Source organism: Haliotis rubra, unplaced genomic scaffold (genome assembly GCF_003918875.1).
Source record: "Haliotis rubra isolate DU_JTF1 unplaced genomic scaffold, ASM391887v1 Scf119, whole genome shotgun sequence".
Taxonomy (NCBI): Eukaryota; Metazoa; Mollusca; class Gastropoda; order Lepetellida; family Haliotidae; genus Haliotis; species Haliotis rubra.
The window spans coordinates 1,321,904-1,347,138 of record NW_025765103.1 but is presented as its reverse complement, the minus strand read 5'-3'; the positions used below and the strand labels follow the sequence as shown (position 1 = coordinate 1,347,138).

General features: G+C 40.5%; 2 protein-coding genes and 1 long non-coding RNA gene across 3 annotated transcripts in view; 1 reads left to right on the top strand and 2 right to left on the bottom strand.

Annotated features, from left to right (window-relative positions):
• The window catches only part of LOC124260571 (transmembrane protein 87A-like), a 46,899-nt gene extending 46,534 nt beyond the window's left edge, over positions 1–365 (bottom strand). The window contains exon 1 of the mRNA XM_046694897.1: positions 236–365. Within this exon, the coding sequence (XP_046550853.1) occupies positions 236–358 (123 nt within the window). The 5' untranslated portion in view covers positions 359–365. The remainder of the gene's footprint in view (positions 1–235) is intronic.
• A 1,317-nt stretch (positions 366–1,682) lies between these two features.
• On the top strand, positions 1,683–24,866 carry LOC124260591 (endoplasmic reticulum lectin 1-like). Its single transcript, XM_046694916.1, has 14 exons — positions 1,683–1,933; positions 3,022–3,108; positions 3,510–3,590; positions 4,185–4,262; positions 13,108–13,168; positions 13,880–13,890; positions 14,699–14,919; positions 15,809–15,926; positions 16,061–16,210; positions 18,178–18,237; positions 18,406–18,515; positions 18,838–18,915; positions 20,227–20,305; positions 21,380–24,866. The coding sequence occupies exons 1-14, from the start codon at positions 1,796–1,798 to the stop codon at positions 21,452–21,454; spliced, it is 1,347 nt and encodes a 448-aa protein (XP_046550872.1). The 5' UTR covers positions 1,683–1,795; the 3' UTR covers positions 21,455–24,866.
• LOC124260651 lies at positions 16,220–16,557 on the bottom strand. Its single transcript, XR_006894144.1, has 3 exons — positions 16,461–16,557; positions 16,301–16,412; positions 16,220–16,252 (listed from the first exon to the last, which is right to left on the bottom strand). It is a non-coding gene; the product is annotated as an uncharacterized LOC124260651 (long non-coding RNA).
• Positions 24,867–25,235: the final 369 nt, after the last annotated feature.

The following is a 25,235-nucleotide window of genomic DNA, read 5'->3' as shown; positions in this document are numbered from 1 at the left end:
CTCACACTGATATCCAGTTGATAACGATGAATTAGCTGTGATGGATACGACTATAATAACGATGCAGATGCATCATTAACACACAAACACGAGGAAGTATTACCGGTCAATGAAACTCATTGGTAAAATGAAAATGCAGAAATGTAAGGTCGTGTTGACATAAACATCTCAACCAAACCAGGCAGAACGAGTTATTTTTTGGCAGTCTTAAAGAAAGTTGGAAATTCAGATTAACCTGGTCATACTGAACCGTCCAAACACCAAGCTCTGGTAGTCCGACCACAGTTGTAAATAGTCCCAACAAATAACATAGGTGAAGACAAGTCGCCATCTTGCTTGGACAACTTGTATTTTTCATTACCGCAGTGAATATATTGACGTCGAAAATGATCATGAATTTTTGTATTTAGTTCAAATTAAAGTTTTGGTTAGCTAAAAGCGTCAAAAGTTCTAACAACCAACAGATTCTCTTAACACTTCATTTCATCGGATAGCTATGCAGGGTCTATTTTTAGGGACCGTCTCGTAAAGTTAAATACTATTTAACAAACGACGAAAATTCAATGTGTTGATTGCTGATAGCTGGTCTAAAATACAAACCATGAAACAAATATAACCGATTCAGCCTATGCAAGTTTAGTCATTGATAGTTCTCAAGGCTAAATTATTGCAATTTGGCATCTATTAATAATTTATGAGGATTATCTAAAAAATGTTGGTTTTATGTGTGCAGAGACCATGCAATAGATATGGTTTCTGATGTGTGTAAGAGATTAAATGTTGTTAAATCTAGTTGAAAGCCGTTTACTTGTGTTTCGCGAAAGATATGTTATCGAAAACATTGTGGCTCATATTTACAATGGACCAGTCATTGATTCTGGAGCTTATGCTATATCTTGAGTGAGTGAGTTTGCTTCAACGCGGATTTAAATGGCATTTCATTTACACTACAGCAGGTTGACGTCAAAGGAACCTGCATGGGTCTGGTGCTGACAAAGCGAGAGAAACATAATCGGGGAGAACCGTGGTTCGAACCCACAATCTGGCAGCCTGGTTAAGAGACGCCGTGCGGCCAGTACGTTGAAGAAGTAAGTCATTTCTGTAAAATGCATTGCACACGTCACAAATCAGTGCGCGGTCTCTGCACAAATATAACGTAATATGGTAATATATTTATTCAAATGTGCGAGGAAGGAAAAACCTCACCTACATGCAATATGTAAGAAGTGGGAATGTAATACGATATTCTAGCACTGAGACAGTTTGAGACAACTTTTTTTATAGACAATTAATGTCCTTCTGCTGTTATTTAGGAGTGATGTATCAATGATGTCGTTATAGTCTTAACGAAGAAATGTTTAGCCATCGAAATTATTTATTGGTTGTCAGATAAAGAATCAATTGTAATAAAATAGGCAACTGTTCAGAGATACAATCAAATCAAGTGGTAGAATGTACAGCGCTAAAGGCTTTTAACGCCTATTTGGTTATGACACGACCCCTGTAAGTTGAACGTGACTTGTTTGACCAATAATTAAGATTCATGTTATATGTAGAAACGTATGTACATAGCCTATCGACAAAACATTGTTAAGAATACTAAGGGCCCAGTATCAATAATCGTACTTCAAGTTATCTTTACGGAAGTGTATATAATCTTCTTTAGCCCGTGCCGATCATTAACTGCTGCCCTACAGTATGGCGTCTGCACGAAACTCAAATGATAACAGTACGCGTCATCAGTAAATTGCAACCATTTTCTTATTGTTGTAAATGAATCAGTTTGAAGTGCAATATGAATCTGTATACGCGCTATGCCTTTGTGTTTCTTTTTTCGATATCGACCACTGTCGGAGGTGATTTTGACCCGTTCATGGATGCCGAGTTGTTCAAGATTATCTGGCCAGGCTCATCGGAAATTGATATAGAAAAGGTAATAATGGTTAAATATTGAATATGCTCATGCCCTTCTTTCTCGTTTTATGGTTTCACTTCGCTTTCAGACTTGTGCAGATTATCTTATATTATATATATATGCTACATGTAAACCATTGATGCAAAGCCTGTAGGGGATATCTCAAATTAGCATTAAAAACATTTCACCTGAATTCCAATCTGCTATAGATTGGACTTGGTCTACAGAGCAGCCATGGTGCCCAGCTGGTTATTTACAATGTAGATATCTTAGGGGATAGGTGCACTGCACATATTTCTCCAGTTGTCCAGTGGAAATTGGTGTTTTCTCTGATCATCATTTTCTGAATAATTTGATGGCAAGAAACCGAGTTGTCATCAAAGTGATTCAAAGCTGTTACTAATTGCCTACCTATTTCAGCAACTCAGCAGGATGTGTTGCGGGACTTATATAACCTTTGCCCTAACCAGTGTCTGTAAATGTTATTTTATGCCACATGGCTACATATTCCATCTCTATTATTGTGGCAATTAAATAATTGACTTGAGGCCAGGTATATCTCTGGTTGTTTCGATGTTGAGCAATTCACATTGCAGGGAACAATGACTGAAGATGATGTTGTTCTCAATTAGTATACTTCATGTACTTCTATCCATCTGTCCTTAGCCCTTGGATCCCATTTCTGATGAAACTTGTCTTCATCATGTGACGGCTGTCCACAGATAGACTATCAAACAACCCTTTAATTTCTATAGGACTGTGTATTTCCTTTCCATCCTTAAGATTAGTTGTAAGAGAAAGGATTAGTTGTGAGAGAATTAGGTTGTTAGATTTAACTATATTATGAATTCTGTAATGTCCAAAGTGCTATCAAGTTTCACATGAGGGCGCAATGTTAACCGTCAGGTGCAGGTCTACTCACATAATGCAAACATGTTTGATCCAGACAGAAAAATTCAACAATTTGAAAGTGAAAACAAAGTACTCCAGTATAATATTTTCGTGATCATGCTTATTGCTAAACATCAAAACACATGAAAGAGTGAGTTATTTCTACAATAGTATATAGATATTTATAATACAAGTTCCATTTGTTTTGTGTTTAGACAGTTGATGAAAGCCGGGTGGTTGTGATGACCACGAACAAGGAGAGGTATCAGTGCATCCTGCCGGAGTCACATGACAAGAGAGATGTGGGTAACCTTCGATTTGGGTTGGCTCTGGGGAATGATTGAAATCTTGATAACAGTGGTGAATTACCTAGGTTTATGTATTTGTGAGTCATGGGAACTATCAGGACAAGAACCTGATACACATTTGCTGCAAATAAACTGATTTACTTTTGCCTTTTTAAGAGGGATAGATTGCATTAGACTACAGGCAGTACCTATGTAGATATCTGCAGTTGTTTAATACATGACAAGTAACGGTCAATGGAACATTCAAAATGCACCTGCACTGCTCTCCTGGAAGTTGACAATGTTGTTTTATCTCTTATCAACAAGTGACTCCTAAATAATTACATCTGATGTGGGGTGTACTTCTGTGTAGGTCACAATAACTGATCATCAATGTTCGCTCCTTCTCTCTGCAGAGCTCCAAAGCAGACTATGGAGGGCAGACAGCAGATGAACTGATGAACATTCTTTTTACTCAAACCACATGTTCATACAGGGTGAGATTTGGTCAGAAGTAAAAATATGAAATGGTAAAATATGTTCTCAAACAAACATGTCACTTTAAAAGGAGACAGCCTTGGTATGAGTATCACATGATCAAACAACTTTATTGGTCTCAGTTTCCCACGATGAGAATAGTTTTGGAAAATAGAAAAGATTTATAAAGTCATGGAAAAATGCTATTTTCATGTCAGTCCTTTTTGTTGAGTTCATATGTTAGTGGTGGGTTATGTTGCGACTGGATATCGGCGCTATACGTGTGTGCGTGTGTGTGTGCGTGCGTAAATATAAGCGTGCGTGCGTGCGTGCGTGCGCGCATACGTGCGTGCAAATGAGTTAAGTTTCTCACTTTGATAGGATATCATAGAAAAATAGCAGCATAACCTGAAAAGACATGGAAATGTGTCAGACTATAATTGTATGATCCTTGCTGGTACCAAACTTTCAGCATCGGTACTTGATATTGCTCAAAATGTGAAAAATCAGATGTAACATTACTTAAACATTATGAGGTCATGGTACTTACACACTTCCACAACACTTTCCTCACCAGTTTTCAGTAGTTGCTAGTCATTATTGTTTGTTTCCAGATTGAGAGTTACTGGACATACGAACTGTGCCATGGCAAACACCTGCGGCAATATCATGAAACAAAAGACGTTGGGCAGGTTAGTTGATTGTTTTGTATTTCTGAATGTGTTGTGTAGAGTAGATAAACTTACTCCAACTGGTAAGCAAGCTAAGAGTGTGATACGCGATAGCTGAGGGTGTGCTTCTCAATAATTGTTGTTATGCCTTCAGTCAACTGGAAAGTCAGAAGCTACAGATCACAATGTAGCTGACAACCAATACCCCAACGGGTATGAACTATCTACAGATAACAGTGTAGCTTATGACCTTTACCTTAAGGTGTACCCCTGCCCAGTCACAAGCCAAACTCAATGAGAAACCATGACAAGCATTGCATGGTGGTATAGAACACAAGAAAACATTGGCACAGGAAACTATATATACATGCAACTGCAAATGTGAAAACTGAGACTAAATAGGAATGAGAAGTACAGCATGTTGAATGTCATCCTCGATAATCTCCAGGGTATGCGTTACGATCACTCTCCACTATACCCTGGATGCATCCACGGCTTGGGGGCGATGATTTTATTACCTCCCTTTGCTGGCTTTTTATCCAGTCAGGTGCCTACGCTGGGAAGTTGAGCGTACCAATCACTACTCACTTTCACGTCTTAAATTATCTAACCGTTTAAACTTGGCAACACAATTGATGCAGAGGTACTCTGAAAGAAGTAGAAGGAGTTCTTTTATATATGGGGGCGGTGGGGTAGTCTAGTGGTTAAAGCGTTGACTCGTCGCGTCGAAGACCCGGGTTCGAATCCCCACATGGGTACAATGAGTGAAGCCCATTTCTGGTGTCCCCCGCCGTGATATTGCTGGAATATTGCTAAAAGCGGGGTAAAACCAAACTCAGTCAGTCAGTCTTTTATATATTCTTTTTAAAGTTTCAGATCTGTGAATTTGTCTTTATTATTTCCCCCAAAATCTGAGTGGCACTGCAAACAAACCTTTGCAACTGCGACTGCATCCAAGGTATAGTGGAGAGTGATCGTAACGTATACCCTGGAGATTATCGAGGATGGTTGATTGTAAACGAGGAATATACTGTAAATGGTAACGTGGTTAAGTAGCCATGGAAGAAGATCGGTGGTGATGTGGTTGGGGGTTGGAGGCTAGTTCCGATAAGAATAGCAGAGTGTCATTGGAATCTGACTTGAAGTATAATCTAGCTCGATTATGATACGTGATCCCCCATTACAAATCACCATCAACCCCCTCCTCCTTTCCCCCTCCCTTCCTCTATCCTTCTCTCCACTTTCACATGTTAGCTACATGAATATATGCAAACAGAAACTATGATAACTCTTAGAACATATGGTGAGCTTAGTCCAACTTAAAGGTTTCCATGCACTTTACTTAATTACCTAAGGACTAGTTCATCCTTGTTGACATACATGATGCTTCAGTAACATCATGTAGCTAGAATAAGATGGGGGTAATACAACATGTTTACAAGACACGCTGGCTTTGTCCAATCACATGTGGACATATGACCTATAAGAGATATCTCCAAGATGATGTTCAAATTGCTATTAGTGAGAAAAATGATCCAGTGGTGTATGTGAGAGAGATTTAAGAAACTTGATTTCCTGTAGATAAGAAATAATTTTTTCTTATCCTGACTCATGATCTTTCGCTTATCTCCCTTTTCTTTTCGAATGGTAGTGGAACACTTGAATCCCTTGAAGTTCCCGAAGCGGACGTATAAATACACTCACCCACGAGTTACCTCCCTTTTGCCCTTTTCCCGCGCAAACAGTCATGTGACCAGCCTTACTTGTCACTCTCTCCCTTTTCGACCAAGCGGATTGTTGGGCGAGCACTGGAGTCCCTTATACGGCTTTATATCCTTTTTATTTAGGTCCTATTCTTCAAAATTATGCTGTATATGGATTTGGCAATAACTACTATGTATTATTTGTAAAAAGTATTTGTATTTATGTCATAAATTCATCGTAATGTAACCTTGTTTCATTTCATGAAATCTCGCAGTGTTTGCAGGCACAGGTTATCTGTGGCTGATCCTCACCCCCAGTGCCCTTCGTGCACAAAACCATGTTCTTCCAGCTTGCGCTGTACTTATTGTGTTGATTTATCAAATCTTCAATTTAATCAATATTTGTCTTATATCTATAGATGTGCCATGGATCGGGTGAGGAAGTCATCTCACGTCACGGCTGATAAAACAGGAGATCAGCCTACAAACCGTATGTTGCTTGCTACGGTACTGCTGAAGTTCATAATACTGGTGCTATGTTTAGTACGTGGCAGGGGCAGTCTGCTGGTACGGGGGCCAAGAAGAGATCGGCTACAACGCAGTTGACTCCGACTCATGCTAAGAAATATACGTCATCTTTTTCTACACCACAGAAGAAAGCATCTGTTACCAGATCGGAGGGTAAATCTATGCGTGCTAGTATGTCAACACTGCAGAAATCCTTCAACGAAGAGATATTACCTCCACATGAAGTAGACGTTTTTGATGACCCCCCGTTCCTTCTACCCGAAGTACCTACGAGATCAGCGACTCAATCGACTTCTACAACTACTAGATCGTCCCCTGCAACGGTCACAGCAGGCCAGCTGTTTGACGAACTACCACCTACTTCTCAACGGAGTGAAGTTGAGGCGCAGAACTCATCAGCGTTCGCGAACGCTTCATCTACACCGCAGCAGCTGCAACCAACACAGAACTTCGACCCGGGCAAATTTATGAGACAATTCACCAACCAGATGATGGCAATGATGGAACGTAGGTTCGAGGAAGAAGCGAAGGCTCGTCGAAGCCTTTCATCTACCGACACCGTGCGCCAACATACGGACCTACGGACCTACGGACCTGCACGAACCTACTCCTCATAGAACTACATCACAAGACTACATTGGCGAACGTACACCTTTGTGAAGGTCTCCACAATCGGACAACTCTGTCATCTTATAGGAGGATAGAAGAGATGAGATGCCTGCTCACAGCTCTACATCCGCGAACCCTCAATGTTCGAGAACATTGAAGGACCCATCTCCTACACCTAGCCCGCTCTAGATCGAGATCTCATATCTCTCACAGACGTTCGCGAAGTCACTCATCACGAGACAGAGGTTCGCGGAGAGAAGGCTCACATCACAGAAGTTCGCGAAGGGATACATCTAGCAACAGATGTTCACAAAGAGATAGCTCACATCACAGAGGTTCGCGAAGAGATGAATCTACAGATAGAGGTTCGCGAAGAGAGCACTCTCAAGATAGACGTTCGCATAAGGAGGAATCTTCAGATAGAGGTTCGCGAAAGGATGATGAAGGTTCGAAAAGGGATACAGGTTTGCAGATGGATGAGTCGCAGAGGCCTAGCTCTAATAATCAGGAGACTCTGGATCAGCAAGCAGACTTCGTCTTTCCAGACTCAGAGGTTACAGCGTGGATTGCCAATGGGTTGAACTTGGAGTCTCCTTCTAAGGATAAAGATGAAATCTACACTTATATGATGCGTAACGAGTCCATCACTATCCCGCCGATTGAACCTATATCCAAGGTACCCTCTAACCTACGCACAGCTTTCGCGAAAGCATCCAAGTACCAGAGTCAGCATCTCGCATCATTTAATGTGAAGAGATTCCCCTTACATCATATGGATCCATTTACAAAGGCGCCTGAATGGGATGACAACATAAACTAGTCAACAACTCCCGAAACAAGATGTATAAAGTGGAAGATAAATATTTATCTCAACTGGATACTGCTACAAGGAGGTCCTTCTTTGGGTTGGCCAGGTCCAGAGCCATCAATGAAGCATTGATCAATAAATTCCAGAATGCAAGTTCGGAAGAGGATAGAATGATATATTCGGCCCTCATAACACAGAAGAAGGACCAGTACTTTTTATCGGACCATCTGGCATCTATATCTGCAGGTCTCACTTTACTACGCAGACAAGGGCTATTTGCATCCTGTTCTTGGAGTGATAGATTCACCCAACCGCTACTAAGAGCTCCATGGGAAGCGCCTACTATCTTTGGAGGACAAATAGACGATGCAGCTAAGGAAGCTATGCACGACTCTAGAGAAGTTATGATGATAAAATCCATAGATACTTAGGCCAATGTCATCCGACATACTTTGCAAAGGTATAACAGCAAGTCCAAATATTCCAGCATACAGAAGGCAAAGGAGAAGAAGTACTCCAGCTTCAGAGGCGGCAAAGGATCTTTTCGTTGCCCATACAGAAATTACAGAGGAAACTCAGGGAGAGGCCGCACTCCCAGAGGATCCAGAGGAACTAGATGTTGATATCAAGGTTCGGAACGGCTGGAGTCTTCCACCCCCAGCCGTTCCTGTAAAACCATTGACAGTGGGTGGACGTCTACAAAGGTACTGGAAAAATTGGGGAATACTAGAGGACGACTACGTCTCCCAAGTACTAAGAGAAGGATACAGAGTACAACTCAAGGCCATACCTCCGCTAACCCTAAGCCCGATGGTCTTCGACTATGCAGAGGAACAGGCAGACAGACTACAAGAAGCCATCGACTCACTACTTATGAAGGAGGCGGTAGAGATAATAGATCAGCATCATCTCACTCCTGGCTTCTACCCCCCAGTTTTTATAGTACCCAAGAAGAACTCCAAGGAGAAGTTCAGACTGATTTACAACATGCGCAAATTCAATAAAGACTATCTACTGAAACCAGAGAGGTTCAGAATGATCCACCTACCTCAACTCAGACTACTCGTCCGTCCAGCAGATTACATGGCCAGCATAGACCTACAGGATGCGTATCTACACATCCCCATACATCCAGAATCAAGAAAGTATCTACGATTCCTATCCAGAGGGCAGCACTTCCAATGGAACGTCCTACCGTTTGGAATATCTTCAGCTCCGTGGCTATTCACACGAATAACCAAGCCTATAGTCGCATGTCTACATCATCGAGGTCTACGCAATGCCTTCTACTTGGACGACGGAATTCAGGTTCACCAAGATGCCAGTCAACTCAGACTACAGCTGAACTTCACGATCAAGTTGCTCACTCAACTAGGATGGCTGGTGAACCTTATGAAGTCAGAGTTGGAACCAAAACAAGATCTGCAATTTCTGGGGATAAGGTTTTTTCACAACACAGAATCGTATTGTCGTCCCAGAAGATCGTTGGGTCAAGATACAAGCCATGATTCCACCAGCAGTCATCTCTCCGTTAACACTACGATCATGGCAAGTTCTACTTGGTCTACTAACCTCGGTGCAGGACTTGACTCGCACAGGAAGGTTACAACTAAGACCGCTGCAACGGTTCCAGACAAAACATCTAGACAGCGTCGACCCTATCTTGCTGCCAGACAACCTCAAAAGGTATCTACTATGGTGGACGCACAGGTCGAACGTTTGTGGAGGGACCTGTTTACAAGAGCCGACTCACATCTCTACTACGTAGACGCTTCGATACAAGGCTGGGGTGTGCATCTCAACAATCAAGTTGCATCAGGAAGATGGTCCAAAATAGAGGAGCATCTTCACATCAATCTGCTGGTGATAAAAGCCGTGATCAACGCCTTACAACTATGGTCGAGCTCGCTGAACAACAAAATACTGATGGTCCACACGGACAACTCTACAGTGGCATTCTCCATAAATCAGCAAGGATCCACAAGGTCTCCAAGCCTGCTACAGCTCACATTCCAGTTGTTCCACATCACGGAGGAAGCAAACATCTGGATATAGGCGTGTCACATACCCAGAGCCAAGAACGTACTTGCAGACGCTCTATCCCGACCACTGCACCCGTCACCTACGGAATGGATGCTCCGTCCAGAAGCGTTCCGGCCATCATACGGGAAATAGGATCCCCTTGCATAGACCTGTTTGCCACGAGGTTCAACAAACAACTACAGACTTTTGTCTCACCAGTTCCAGATCCTCAAGCCTGGGCAACAGATGCACTGAGCATATCTTGGGAAGGACTACCGGGTAGACGCTTACGCGTTTCCACCCCTGATATTACTACCGGAAGTACTGTTGAAGATCAAACAGACACAGGCGCTACAGCTGACTTTGGTCGCGCCATACTAGCCAGCGAGAGTATGGTTCCTAGACCTAATAGAAGATGTCGGAAGTCCAACAATCAAGTTCCCAGATTGGCCGTACCTACTCATACATCCGCACACCAAGCAAGTCCACGGGAACCAGACAGCGTTCCAGCTACACGTGTGGACCGTATCAAAACATGTTTGAAGAAAAGAGGATACTGTTAGTCTACAATGATTTGTGCAGCCTTATTTACCACACAAATTTACCATTATATAGGTTTGAACAATTTCAACATGATGCTACATGATCTGTTGACCATATTTGGTCTTTGTGACTTGGGAATCCTTACCTGTTAGATTAAGATACATCATAATATTTGAGTTAGTCGACAGCCAAACTTGACTGATTAACACTCAATAGGACAGCCAGTTTGCCCAAGTTATGAATCTTTTTAAGTTGTCAGCCAAGGTAGTAACGCTAGCGCTACCGGGTAAACGCTCACGCGTTTCCACCCCTGATATTACTACCGGAAGTACTGTTGAAGATCAAACAGACACAGGCGCTACAGCTGACTTTGGTCGCGCCATACTAGCCAGCGAGAGTATGGTTCCTAGACCTAATAGAAGATGTCGGAAGTCCAACAATCAAGTTCCCAGATTGGCCGTACCTACTCATACATCCGCACACCAAGCAAGTCCACGGGAACCAGACAGCGTTCCAGCTACACGTGTGGACCGTATCAAAACATGTTTGAAGAAAAGAGGATACTGTTAGTCTACAATGATTTGTGCAGCCTTATTTACCACACAAATTTACCATTATATAGGTTTGAACAATTTCAACATGATGCTACATGATCTGTTGACCATATTTGGTCTTTGTGACTTGGGAATCCTTACCTGTTAGATTAAGATACATCATAATATTTGAGTTAGTCGACAGCCAAACTTGACTGATTAACACTCAATAGGACAGCCAGTTTGCCCAAGTTATGAATCTTTTTAAGTTGTCAGCCAAGGTAGTAACGCTAGCGCTACGCAGATCTACTTGTAACCTGTATGATGACAAGTGGCTGAAGTTTGAGACTTATGCAAGGCGGAAAGGCTTCACTGCGATGAAAGCTACTCATCCTCAAGTGGCGGAATACCTGTGTCATCTTAGACAGACCAGACATCTGGAAGGTTCGACATTATCTACATACCTCTCCGCCATCAGTACAGTGATTACTTTGAAAACAGGCATCAAGTTGACGAAAGTACCAGAATTACTTGCTCTGCTGAGATCTTTTAAAGTGGAGGACCAGCAAAAGAAGTTCAGAGCTCCGGCCTGGGATCTGAATGTAATTCTTCGTCATCTTATGAGTGATGCCTACGAACCTCTAGACCAGACTACCTTCGACCTGCTGACACAGAAGACTCTGTTCCTGCCTGCTCTAGCCACGGCAGCTCGAATGTCAGAGATACATGCCCTGGACTTTGGTCAAACCAGATTCAACAAGGGGCAACATGCTGCAGTTCATCTAGGACTTAGATGGGACTTCATTGCCAAGAACCAACTACCTGGTCAGCCAGATAGACAGTTCAACGTAAAAGCGCTATCTGCAATTCTCGGCCCAGAGGATATAGAAGACCTATCCTTGTGTCCAGTCAGAGCCCTAAAGATATATCTTCAAAAGACTGAGACAAGGAGACGAAAATTCAAGCACCTGTTCATCCCATTATCAACAGAGACATCAGCAGAAGTCTCAAGAACGACGATATCGTTCTGGATGAGAGCCGTCATATTGAGAGCCTATAAAGCAGCAGGACTAGAACCTCCTAGAGCTTCCAACCCACACGAAGTCAGAGCACTGGCGTCAACACTGGCTCTGCACAGAAATTGCTCTATACCAGCAATTATGGAGGGCTGCTTTTGGAAGTCGGACACGGTGTTTGCCAACCACTACCTCCGAGACATAGCCACTGAAGACAACTCAGGCATTCACCAATTTGGGCCTCTCGTTGTAGCACAGCTACTAACGGTTCCTCAAAGGCACTGAGTTGGAAATCTCACCCTTTATCACGCTGACTTGTAGATGACTTTTACTAGGAAAAGTATTAGTTTGAAAGTCCATGCGCACAGTCTAGTATAGGCTAGCATGAGTGATTAAAGATCCTGTACGGGTAAAGATCTTACCTGCACATGAAGGGATCGCAACTCATTTATGATAAAGATCTTATCATAATCTATGGGTTGTTATAAGATATCTAGTAATAAGAAGATACTAGTTTATCTGTAGCCACATGAATCAACATGATTCAACTTGTCTGAGACTGCAGTAAGACAAGAAAGTGGTCTCCCCGAGTTATAACGGAAGTTGGAAGAATAGGATCACGGAAATGCCGTTTCGCAGTTCCCATGGGGGGGATACAGGACGTATCTAAGGACAGCTGATGAATCCACGAAGTGGCTTGACCCACCACCAATCCGTCGGATTATATAAGCAAAAGATCATGAGTCAGGATAAGAAAAAAAATGTAATTTTCAAGTAAAATTGATATTTTTATACTTATCCTGACTCATGACGAGAAGCCCTCCCAACCTCCCCGCTGAAGACACTTTGGATTTCACAGCAGATCCAAGTGCATGGGCAGAAAATCAGGAGAGAGTGACAAGTAAGGCTGGTCACATGACTGTTTGCGCGGGATAAGGGCAAAAGGGAGGTAACTCTTATGTCCGCTTCGGGAACTTCAAGGGATTCAAGTGTTCCACTACCATTCGAAAAGGAAAGGAAGATAAGCAAAAGATCATGAGTCAGGATAAGTATAAAAATATCAATTTTACTTGAAAAATTACATTTTGGTCAACAATGTTTCAGAAACCAAAGGTTCAAGAATACTTTCTTGGTTATGGAAAACAAGACAAAAATGAAGATTCAGGTGAGTGGTTGATTACTGTATTTGGGTCCAAGGCCCAGCAGCACACAGTAACTATGAGTGGCAGGAGTTCAAAATTATTTTAAAAAGCCACTTGCCACCGTGCAAGTGACTTTAAGAAAGTAACTTGTCCTGACAAATTTTCCACTTGCCCTGATTTTATGACATAATCATGTTGATGTAATTATGAAAGAATAAATCAACATGGTATTTGATGTTAATGTTTACTGGACTATTTATTGAAAAGTGATAAATAGCAAAGAAAGATAACTCTACTTTATCATCATTGCGAAGTTTGAAAGCTACATTTTGAGCAGATATGAAATTAAATCCAAGTTTATTTGCAGTTTGAAACCATAAGTGGAAATTATCTAGTAGCCCACGGACAAATAAGATACCATTATTTGATTGCCCGAAATGAAAACTGACTTGTCCCGGGCGTCGGGCAATGGGATTTTTGAACCCCTGAGTGGTTGAATAATGTACTGGGTAAAAGGCCCAGTAGCAGGCACACAGTAGCTGGTGCATGGTTGAAGAAGGTATTGGGTCCAAGGCCCAGCAGCAAACAGTAATTGAAGTACTACAATGATTTTAGTCTGTCATACAGACCCTGAAACAAATATGTCCAAGAAAGCACGAAAGTGTAGAAAAAATGAATAAAATCTGTGTGTTTTGAAAACAAATATAAATCATTGTCTGTTTCTCATGTTTCAGAATCATCAAATGTGAGTATCAGAATGTCATGAAGTGTTCTTGTTCAGTAGCTACAAGCAGGGTGAAATTATCCATTAGGAATGGATGGACAGTGTCCAGATTAGCAAGGTTGTCCTGTAAACAGGTTTTCAATATGAGGTTATGAAATCAAAGTGGTGAACATGTTTTCTCCTGGGTATTAATTACACATCCCTCAGATGGCCTTCAGTATGTGGTTAAAGAGGAAACATTATTTCAAAATAAGCAAAGACAAAGGCACAGACCACTCCAATGGCTCAGTTGGCTGTAATTTCATTCCAATCTGAAGTAATGTAAAAGTGATGTCCCATAATCATGCTTACACCACGGGCTGCTGACAGACGTTATTGGTGATTACTGGAGACAGTAACACATGTCGCTGAATATATATGTTGTAGTATGTTTTTATAGCTTCTGTTATTTCACAAGATTGACACAGTGATTAACAGGTAGTTTTTGCACATAGCTTCCACAAGTTGCTTCACAATCGACGGGAGCTAATTCATGGGTTTTTTCTTTCATAATTAAGATCAAATTGTAGAAAATAAAGTCTTAAAGATTAATGTGTGAGTTCCAGATTATTCAGTGAAGTTTGTCATGGTAGAATCATCGCATTGTAAGTTCACCATAAACATTTCACTCAGGTTTACATGTTCATTGGACTTGTGACTAGCACAGACCAAATTTCAAATCACAGAAAATTATAGGAAAGTTTTCAGATATTTTTAGAGCTTGTAGTAAACTATTCCCATATAACAGTCTGCTAACAATATGTGTATGTGTAATAGTAATTGTTTCCAGATAAAAATCCGGAAAGTAGAAGGTATTTCTCTCCCCTATTATGAAGTAAACATGACGGATGGAACGGCTTGTGATCTGACACAAGAGCCTCGGAGGACACGCATCTTGTATGTGTGTCAACCAGACGGCCACGGGGAAATCTACGAGTTCAAGGAGACGTCAACATGTGAATATGAGATGATGGTGTTGACATCCGTCCTGTGTGGACACCCAGACTTCAGGTAGGGATCACTTGGCTGGGTAATCACTTCACTATACTTATAGTCAGATTGCAGTATGTTTGGTCAGCATTAAGAGTGTCACAGGTGCCCCACAGAATACAGATAGTCCATTCATTTACAGATGGTAATATTCTTCTCCTTGCCTTGTGCCTTTTTGCATATTTTTGAAGTGGTGTGGGATGAAAGCATAAGGTGATGTAAGTTGTAGATATGTACCACTGTTTTTGTACTTAATGAACATAGGTATGATAGTGTCCAACCTAGAGTAGGATCAGGGCAGAGGTATGGTGGTGTCCAGCCTAGAGTAGGATCAGGGCAGAGGTATGGTGGTGTCCAACCTAGAGTAGGATCAGGGCAGAGGTATGGTGGTGTCCAACCTAGAGAAGGATCAGGGCAGAGGTATGGTGGTGTCCAACCTAGAGTAGGATCAGGGTAGAGGTATGGTGGTGTCCAACCTAGAGTAGGATTAGGGCAGAGGTATGGTGGTGTCCAACCTAGAGTAGGATCAGGGCAGAGGTATGGTGGTGTCCAACCTAGAGTAGGATCAGGGTAGAGGTATGGTGGTGTCCAACCTAGAGTAGGATCAGGGCAGAGGTATGGTGGTGTCCGACCTAGAGTAGGATCAGGGCAGAGGTATGGTGGTGTCCAACCTAGAGTAGGATCAGGGCAGAAGTATGGTGGTGTCTGACCTAGAGTAGGATCAGGGCAGAGCTGCGACTTGAACCAATGACCAGCTGAGCTTGGCAGGTCAGAGAGTAGTAACTGGTACGAGACCACTTGGCCACCTGTTCCCCTCCTTGTTTGTGTGTATCATCAGGTGACTTGACCCCTTGTATGGTGCAACTGTATTTCTAATCTGACTGGTGTTTATGTGATTGCATATTTTCAGACCCAAGAATGCGCCTGTTGGGGAAATACAGTGCCATGCCCTTGATGGATCCCCTGCCAAGCCAACACAGTTAAAGAGAATGGAGAAAACTGTAGTCCACACCAGGACACCCTCTCCAGTAAGCAGCTGTGGTCAATCTGTTCATTGAATAAATTTGTCAGTCCAGTTGTGTTTGTGAAATTGCTGATTATCGCGATAAATAGAAAAAAAACCAAGCCAAATGTGTGAGCTGAATGAATGCTGTTTTGACAGGAGCCCACTCCTCAGCCAACTCCACAGGCAGTGCCGGACAACGTCGCCACCAAGGTACCCCCACAGTATGTAGAGCAGCACAACCTGGGCTCCACCACCGACAAACAGCTTCTGCGAGAGTTCCTGACTGGAGAATATTGTCTTAAAGGGGTAGGTCTACCTTGGAGGTTATCAAATGGAGACAAGGTCATCCTTGGAGGTTATCAAATGGAGACTACTGTCTTAAAGAGGTAGGTTTACCTTGGAGGTTATCAAATGGAGACAAGGTCATCCTTGGAGGTTATCAAATGGAGACTACTGTCTTAAAGGGGTAGGTTTACCTTGGAGGTTATCAAATGGAGACAAGGTCATCCTTGGAGGTTATCAAATGGAGACTACTGTCTTAAAGGGGTAGGTTTACCTTGGAGGTTATCAAATGGAGACAAGGTCATCCTTGGAGGTTATCAAATGGAGACTACTGTCTTAAAGGGGTAGGTTTACCTTGGAGGTTATCAAATGGAGACAAGGTCATCCTTGGAGGTTATCAAATGGAGACTACTGTCTTAAAGGGGTAGGTTTACCTTGGAGGTTATCAAATGGAGACAAGGTCATCCTTGGATGTTATCAAATGGAGACTACTGTCTTAAAGGGGTAGGTTTACCTTGGAGGTTATCAAATGGAGACAAGGTCATCCTTGGATGTTATCAAATGGAGACTATTGTCTTAAAGGGGTAGGTCTACCTTGGATGTTATCAAATGGAGACTACTGTCTTAAAGGGGAAGGTCATCCTTGGATGTTATCAAATGGAGACTATTGTCTTAAAGGGGAAGGTCATCCTTGGAGGTTATCAAATCGAGACTACTGTCTTAAAGGGGTAGGTTTACCTTGGAGGTTATCAAATGGAGACTATTGTCTTAAAGGGGAAGGTCATCCTTGGAGGTTATCAAATGGAGACTACTGTCTTAAAGGGGTAGGTTTACCTTGGAGGTTATCAAATCGAGACTACTGTCTTAAAGGGGTAGGTTTACCTTGGAGGTTATCAAATGGAGACTATTGTCTTAAAGGGGAAGGTCATCCTTGGAGGTTATCAAATCGAGACTACTGTCTTAAAGGGGTAGGTTTACCTTGGAGGTTATCAAATGGAGACTATTGTCTTAAAGGGGAAGGTCATCCTTGGAGGTTATCAAATGGAGACTACTGTCTTAAAGGGGTAGGTTTACCTTGGAGGTTATCAAATCGAGACTACTGTCTTAAAGGGGTAGGTTTACCTTGGAGGTTATCAAATGGAGACTATTGTCTTAAAGGGGAAGGTCATCCTTGGAGGTTATCAAATCGAGACTACTGTCTTAAAGGGGTAGGTTTACCTTGGAGGTTATCAAATGGAGACTATTGTCTTAAAGGGGAAGGTCATCCTTGGATGTTATCAAATGGAGACTATTGTCTTAAAGGGGTAAGTCTACTTTGAGCAAGGTGATAACCATTGTCTTGAGGATACCTTGGCAGTCATGACTTGGGGAATGGCACTTGAATAGAGTCAGGTAGTGACTACCACCTACATGTTGTCAAGTTTTGGTGTTTCCCTAGGGTTATAGATGGTTGATTTACCCCAGAATAGTGTATGTCGATAGCATATGGTTAGAAGGCAGTGACATCAGATCATCTCAGTGGGTGGTTACGTTTGTCTCCACAGCTGGGTTACTGACGCAAGTAAAGAATACTGTAGCAAGTAGAATTGCATGTAGGTGGTAGAATTATGACATTCTCATTATCTCCAGAACCGTACTACTTTAAAGTCTTGTAAACTACAAATGTAACAGTCATGATGACAGTATCATTAAGTTATGACATCTTGAAGAACCCAGTTTTAACCCTGAAATCTTGAACATCCCACTGATATACCTAATAATCTTGAGGAACTCATCTAAAAGTGTAAAATCTTGAAGAACCCATTGTGAGTATAAATATTCTTGGAGAAAATATATAACAACCTGAAATCTTGAAGAACACATTTATAAACCTGAAATCTTTGAGTACTTGTTTATACGCCTAAAATGAATGTTTCTTTGACACTCTCTCTGTTATTGTTCAAATGTATATATTTGTTGTCATTATTTAATTACTGACACTTTTGTTCTAGGGACAGGGATGGTGGAAATACGAGTTTTGTTATGGCATATATGCAAGACAATTTCATGATGTAAGTACAAGAACTATTCAAGTATTTTTGATGATTGTAATACTTCTGAAATAACAGGAATGTGAGAGATTGTTCACAGTAGAGATTTCCCCCAAAATGTGAAAGTCATCACGTTCTCATTGTGTTGTTTAAGTAAATCATTTCTAATACCTGTGTGTTTTGATGCAGGATTCCCAGGGAAGAACGGTTATCAATTTAGGTGTCTGGAAGGAAGCAGCCCATTTACAGTGGTTGCAGCAAAATACTCAAAAAAGACCACGAGAAATAGGAAAGAGAAAGTAAGTAGATCCAGTTGTCTCTAAGCTGCTTTGGATGTGTGCTTTAATAGCATAGTCAGATTATTCGGAGGTTTTACAGCTGAAATTATTGATTTGTCTGCAGATTAGAAACAGTATTTTACTATTTTTACAATTTTCATTATGCCACTTAGTGTCATTACGACACTGTGTAGTGGAGAGTATGTGATATCTTTGTTCACTGTTTCAGACTTATTTCCGTCTTGTACAGAGATATGGGTTATATCACTGTTGTCTCTCTTCCAGATGTTCCAGTTCTGCAGTGATAGAGATAATGCCTGATATCACATTGTATGTTTTTCAGATTTATATCCCTGTTCTACAGTGATGGAGATATATGTGATATTACAGGCAAACCAAGGACAGTAGAAGTCAAATTGAAGTGAGTACTATTGAAAACATGGCCACTAGTCAGTAGGGGCAGTACATGCTAGCTGAGGTCAGTTCTCAGACCAGAGCCCTCCAATTGTTCATAATATCAATCACCCCTTTGTTCTGTCTATTCAAGTATTCACTTTATTGGCACATGTGACAGTTGTGTTGATGAATATATTTGATAATCAGTCGTTTGTCAATATTTAGGTTCCTGAACCCAGTTTTAAGATGTCTAGTTTTGGGATAAAACACATTTGTTTCCCTGAGTTTCTAAAATGTAGTGACACTGTATAGATGTCATGATACAGTGATATTATGCAGCAATCTTACAATGAAGTGATGCTACTGTGTAAGAACTATCTGTGTACATCGTGTAGATGTCGTCTTCAGGAAAGATGTACATGTAAAGTTCAGAGTATCCATTGTTGTTTTTCTCTAGTTAAACATTGACATTCCTGAAGAATGACGACTATTTTTATGGATATACAACTTCTTTATTCTGTATAGGCCTAGACATAGATTCTAATGTCATTGGCAAGCAAGTGTCAAGACATTAGAATCTATGTCGAAACGTCGCCTATACAGAATAAAGAAGTTGTATCTATCCATCTACCCAACTTCTAGAATGCCAGTCAAAGAAGTCAATGAAATTCCTATCTATCATAGACAGATGCTTTTGAAGCTGTGCAACAATATGGCACCAGTGAAATTAGGTGATGCATGCCCCTTGTCACTGTCATGCTACATACCCCTTACATATCACTAATAGTCCCTTAAAAAAGTTGTTTAACAAACTATCATTAAAATATTGACACAGTTCACTGTTTGTTACGAGGGAGGAGTGCAGAGAAAGGGACAGCCAGGTGTTCGAGAAGCACGTTCACAGACAAAGTTATTTATTCATTAACCTGTGCTGTGCCATCTCCATCTGTTCTCGAACACCTGGCTGTCCCTTTCTCTGCACTCCCCCCTCGTAACAAATAGTGAACTGTGTCAATATTTTAATGATAGATTGTTAAACAACTTTTTTATTTTTAGGACAAAAATTCTGCAAAAACCTCACAGAGTGGGTATGATGTTTTGATTATGATCAGCGTTTCATTGAGTACCGGTATTTTATGTTTATTAGTTTTCGAGTTAGATTGCAATTCATCGGTCCGCTTTTGAGCCAAACGGACTATAGGCATGTGACATTCCAGCTTAGGGAGTAGATTCCATTTTAAGTGGAGATATTGGCTAGTACACTATTCTAGGATGAATCATGGCCTTAGTACCAATCAGAAGGTAGCTGTGTGTTAGTGTATGTGTTGTGTTTCAGATGTGTGGTGAACACCAACCACCCCCACTCGGTGGGCATCTATCTCATGGAGCCCTCCACATGTTCATACATCCTGGGGGTAGGTTTACACTGCTTCTCACACATTCTTCGGGAACAATAACTCTCTAGCTTGTCACAGCTCTGTATTTGTATGTGTGCAGTGTGAGATTGGTCATGACATGCAGACCATGTGAAGGTCTTGTCTGATAATTCCCGTTTTGTGTTTATGTGTGAACAGTGTGGCTGTTGGGAGACATGAGTGGCCCTGTTGTCTGAGGTGCCTGTTTGCTTTGCACAGTTATCTCCCTTACATTTGCCAGAAACCCATGCTCATAGTTCCATTATTGTTTCTCGGTTTGTCTGGATCCTGCTTGTATGTTTCACTAAAGTGATAAACATCTAATGCCTTTTATTCTGGTTTCCATGAGTGTTGTTATATACAAGTGTGAGTGACCATGAATGTTGTTATATACAAGTGTGAGTGACCATGAGTGTTGTTATATACAAGTGTGAGTGACCATGAATATATTTACATTCAAGTGTGAGTGACCATTAGTATATGCATATATAAGTGTGAGTGACCATTAGTATATTTACATTCAAGTGTGAGTGACCATTAGTATGTTTACATTCAAGTGTGAGTGACCATTAGTATATTTACATTCAAGTGTGAGTGACCATTAGTATATGCATATATAAGTGTGAGTGACCATTAGTATATTTACATTCAAGTGTGAGTGACCATTAGTATGTTTACATTCAAGTGCGAGTGACCATTAGTATATGCATATATAAGTGTGAGTGACCATTAGTATATTTACATTCAAGTGTGAGTGACCATTAGTATGTTTACATTCAAGTGCGAGTGACCATTAGTATATTTACGTTCAAGTGCGAGTGACCATTAGTATATTTACGTTCAAGTGTGAGTGACCATTAGTATATTTACATTCAAGTGTGAGTGACCATTAGTATATTTACATTCAAGTGTGAGTGACCATTTGTATATTTACATTCAAGTGTGAGTGACCATTAGTATATTCATATATAAGTGTGAGTGACTATGAGTGAATGTTATTGTATACAATTTTGACCAATGCCATGATGCATCAGATCACTTCCTTCAGTGCCCATGTGTTTTTGTATTTTTCAGATTGAGTCTCCCATTTTCTGTTCATTATTGGACAAGGCAGATGATAATGGAATACTGAGGAGTATTGAGACATGATAATTTTAAGTTGTTTGGGAAAAAGGTGTCTTATGTTAAAAACAATAAAGTTACAGCTGTTTCACAAATGCAACAATCTGGAATTAAATTGCATTGTTGAGTTTCTCCAGGAGGTAATACATAGATCTTTATATCTAATGTTTATGCAGAGGTCCAGATAGGAAATTGGCTTCTAACTGAATTAATTTAATTTAATTTACAACTAAAAGCCATTATTAAAAACCACATCACACCCATATTGAGGTATACCTGTCTGTTCAGAGTTGTATGTCAGGAAGCTATTATCGTAGGTGCAGATCCCCGATTCACAGGCAGTATGACCCTTGGTGTGCCAGTACAGTCCCCACGCTGGCAAGCCATGACAAGTTGAAATGGTGTTGTAGACGCATTAGTTCCCACTCTTCCACTTCATGTATGTGTCGGCATAGTTAAACAGGATCGTGGAGTTATAGGCCTTATTTTGTAATATTTGATGTTTTTTGTTCCATCAACATATCACATTAATGCAGGTAGTTGTTGTTGCTTAGAGATATATGAAATTAAGATAGTTAAATACAGGTCCCTTTCACTGAAGTAATGTTGTCTTGGGGCAAACAATTTTGTCTTCAACACTTCTGTTTTTGTGATTTGATATTGTGATATGTCTGTTGCCTTATTCTTCAGCAACAAGAGAATTGTTAAATGCCTTTACGGCATATTCAGATGATCAAGACAACATGTTTTCTCTCAAGCTGTCGTGTGCAAAGATTGACAGCATGCATCAGACAGTAAGACTAATACATCACAATGCAGAGGAGCACGTTTTATGGAAGACAGCTTCTCTATTGCAATAGATGCGACATTTCAGTGTAGATCCTGACACTGTTATCAAGTGATACACAACATTGATGATGATGATTTGGAGATGTAACATGCGCTTTCCGACTTAATGCATTCTTCGCACAGTACACAGCATTATGCACAAGGAGAATATATACATAAAGGGTATTTGAGTTTATACAATTGAAGAGGTTGATGTACGGTATGTTGATATTACCGACGCTTGTTGTGATTACACATAATGATTGTACCAGATGGAGTAAAGAAGTTGTCTATCTATTAAGAAGTGTTCCTCTTCATCATGCCAGCTTCTAAATGTCACTTAAAGACGTAACACAAAGCAGCACAAAACTGTCTGGAGATTGCAATAGTCTTCACCCTGGCATCTATTCAGTATTAAAACTTACAGAATCCTCTGGTTCTTGATATTTTCTTCCATAATAGAGAATCATGGACCACGTAAATATTGAACTTTCAGAAATAGGGACACCTTCATCATAATACAAACAGCCTCACGGACACAAGTATAACATGAATGAAATAATCACCTGCTTCCACAAAATCGTTTTTATCTGCCCTCGCAATGCATTTGTGCACAAGTTTTTAGAAATACAATTTAATTTGAACTTTCATTTACAAAATATGTGTTTTCAGGCTTAATTGCATTTATTTGGAATTGCATCAATGGTCTTGAGCAATTATAATTAAGTACTCTTTGAATTTTGTTTTGACAAATATTTATTTGTTTCAATGTTTGAAAACTTATCGTCAGAAGAGGGAACACTCTACTGTTTAATGTTTTCAGCAAAGGAGTTGAAATATTGCAATGATCTGTGTCCAAATCCAGAGATGACGGTGGGGTAGCCCAGAGACGGTGGGGTAGCCTAGTGGTTAAAGCGTTGGCTCGTCACACTGAAGACCCGGGTTCGAATCCCCACATGGGTACAATGTGTGAAGCCCATTTCTGGTGTCCCCCGCCGTGATGTTGCTGGAATATTGCTAAAAGCGGCGTAAAACCAAACTCAGTCAGTCAGTCAGTCAAGATGGCGGTATTGTTGTTGCTAGTTCCCTTGTCACTCACTCACTCTCTCGTTCATTCACAAATGTCCTTCATGTTAGTGGTGTTGAGGGAAGAACATTGTACTTATCATTCTGCATTTAGTCGACCTCAGATAAATCACAGTATTTACATAGGTCCACACTACAATGTTTGAAAGTCATTGCCTATTGAGAGCCAGGTCATTACCACAGAATGTAGAGTGTTATCAGAACAATGAACCAATGCCAGAAACCTGGCGCTTGAGCCAATAAATACTGTAAAGAGATCACCATGAGGACCTATTTTTAAGCTCCAAACATCAATGCATTGTCTGCTTGCTCAATACACCATCAACTGTTGTTTCATACAAGTTTCAAATCATGTTCAGTTGGCACTGTTTGATAATGGGCCAGTTCTCACATTTCTCATTCACGGTGAAATTATGTCATAAACAGTTTTGGAATGACTTCAGTACAGGTTATCACCTTTGTGTTTCCATATTGTAAATATGAGTAAAAACATACGTAGCCAGTGCCCATAGGCTTGCATATTAAAGTATTTATTCCAAATATTTATTTACAGTATCAAGACACAATCGGCTAATAAGGTGAAAAAAGCTATTGAACTCAGTTTTTTTTTATCTCCTGTGTGCCATCAACATCGAAAAAATCAACTATAAACTGGACAAGTGAGGCTTGAATGAACATGAACAGTTACAATTTTCTGTAATGCTGTCCCGGTTCAAATCCCAATGCTTGGACTGTCCACAACGTACACAGCTAATGGTTTTACCAAAGTAAAAATCATCTACAAACTCACTTTGAGTTTTTCCCACTCTAGTTTGATGACCCATCTTGATTTAACTGAGATATGGTTGAATGTGATGTAATCCACACTCATACAGGTGAATATTTTGAGTAAAATTGAGGGAAGACTTCCTTCAAAAACTTAATTTCAATGATGTACTAGCTTCTTTCAAACAGTAAAAACCAAACTGAAATAAGTCACTAAACATTGGTAGCTGGACATTTCGAATGTAGAATTTAGGTTGTATGCAAACTGTACTGTGAGTAACATTCTTGGGAAGGAGTCCTTTAGGGTACTGACATGCAGACAGGTGTTCCACAGGGCTGGATTTCAAAAGTAAATCTGCAGTTATTTACATAGTATTTCCATTTTTTCTTCGAGTGAGGGTTGAAATGTAAACAGTAGTAATGTTAAATGTTCATCATCATACCAGATGAAAAAAGAATAATTACGGATTAATTTATTTCAATGAGAATACATATACAAATATTTTTCTATTTAGCTAGTCAGGTGTTGGAGATAATTTAAACACAAAAATACAATGGATGAGAGTATGTATGTTCAGAAAATTGCAACTTGGTGCATGAAATATTTGATATGTATGTTTTTGAGATGTCCGCTGTATTGTGTTATGAGCTCGATCTCACAGCTTATATTTCCATGTACAAAGTGTACATATACTAGTAGTCACTGGCTTATGTAAATACAGCTGACAATGTTCTATGCAGTAAAAACATTTTATGATTATTAGTGTTGTGTTATTTGTGTTCAATCATTCAGTTACCAATAGTGAAACAATACAGCTGCAGGAGTCCTGATGCCTTACAACTCACTCTTTCACAGGGGGTTTCAAAATATAGGGTGCACTCTAACAGCAAACAGATGCTAGATAAATGCAAATAATTGATTTGAAAACAACTGGCAAAAACTTTTAAAATAGTTATCCAAAATGAGTCGCATCATCATTTCAATAATAACCGACATTTCCAACATACAGGCATTAGGTTAGTAAGAGCCTGGAAAGAACTGAGAGGTGATAGCTGGTGTCTTGCTCAGTCTTCATCAAATGGTGGTTTTCAGTCACGTAATGGATTGTTACCAAGACGAATTTACACC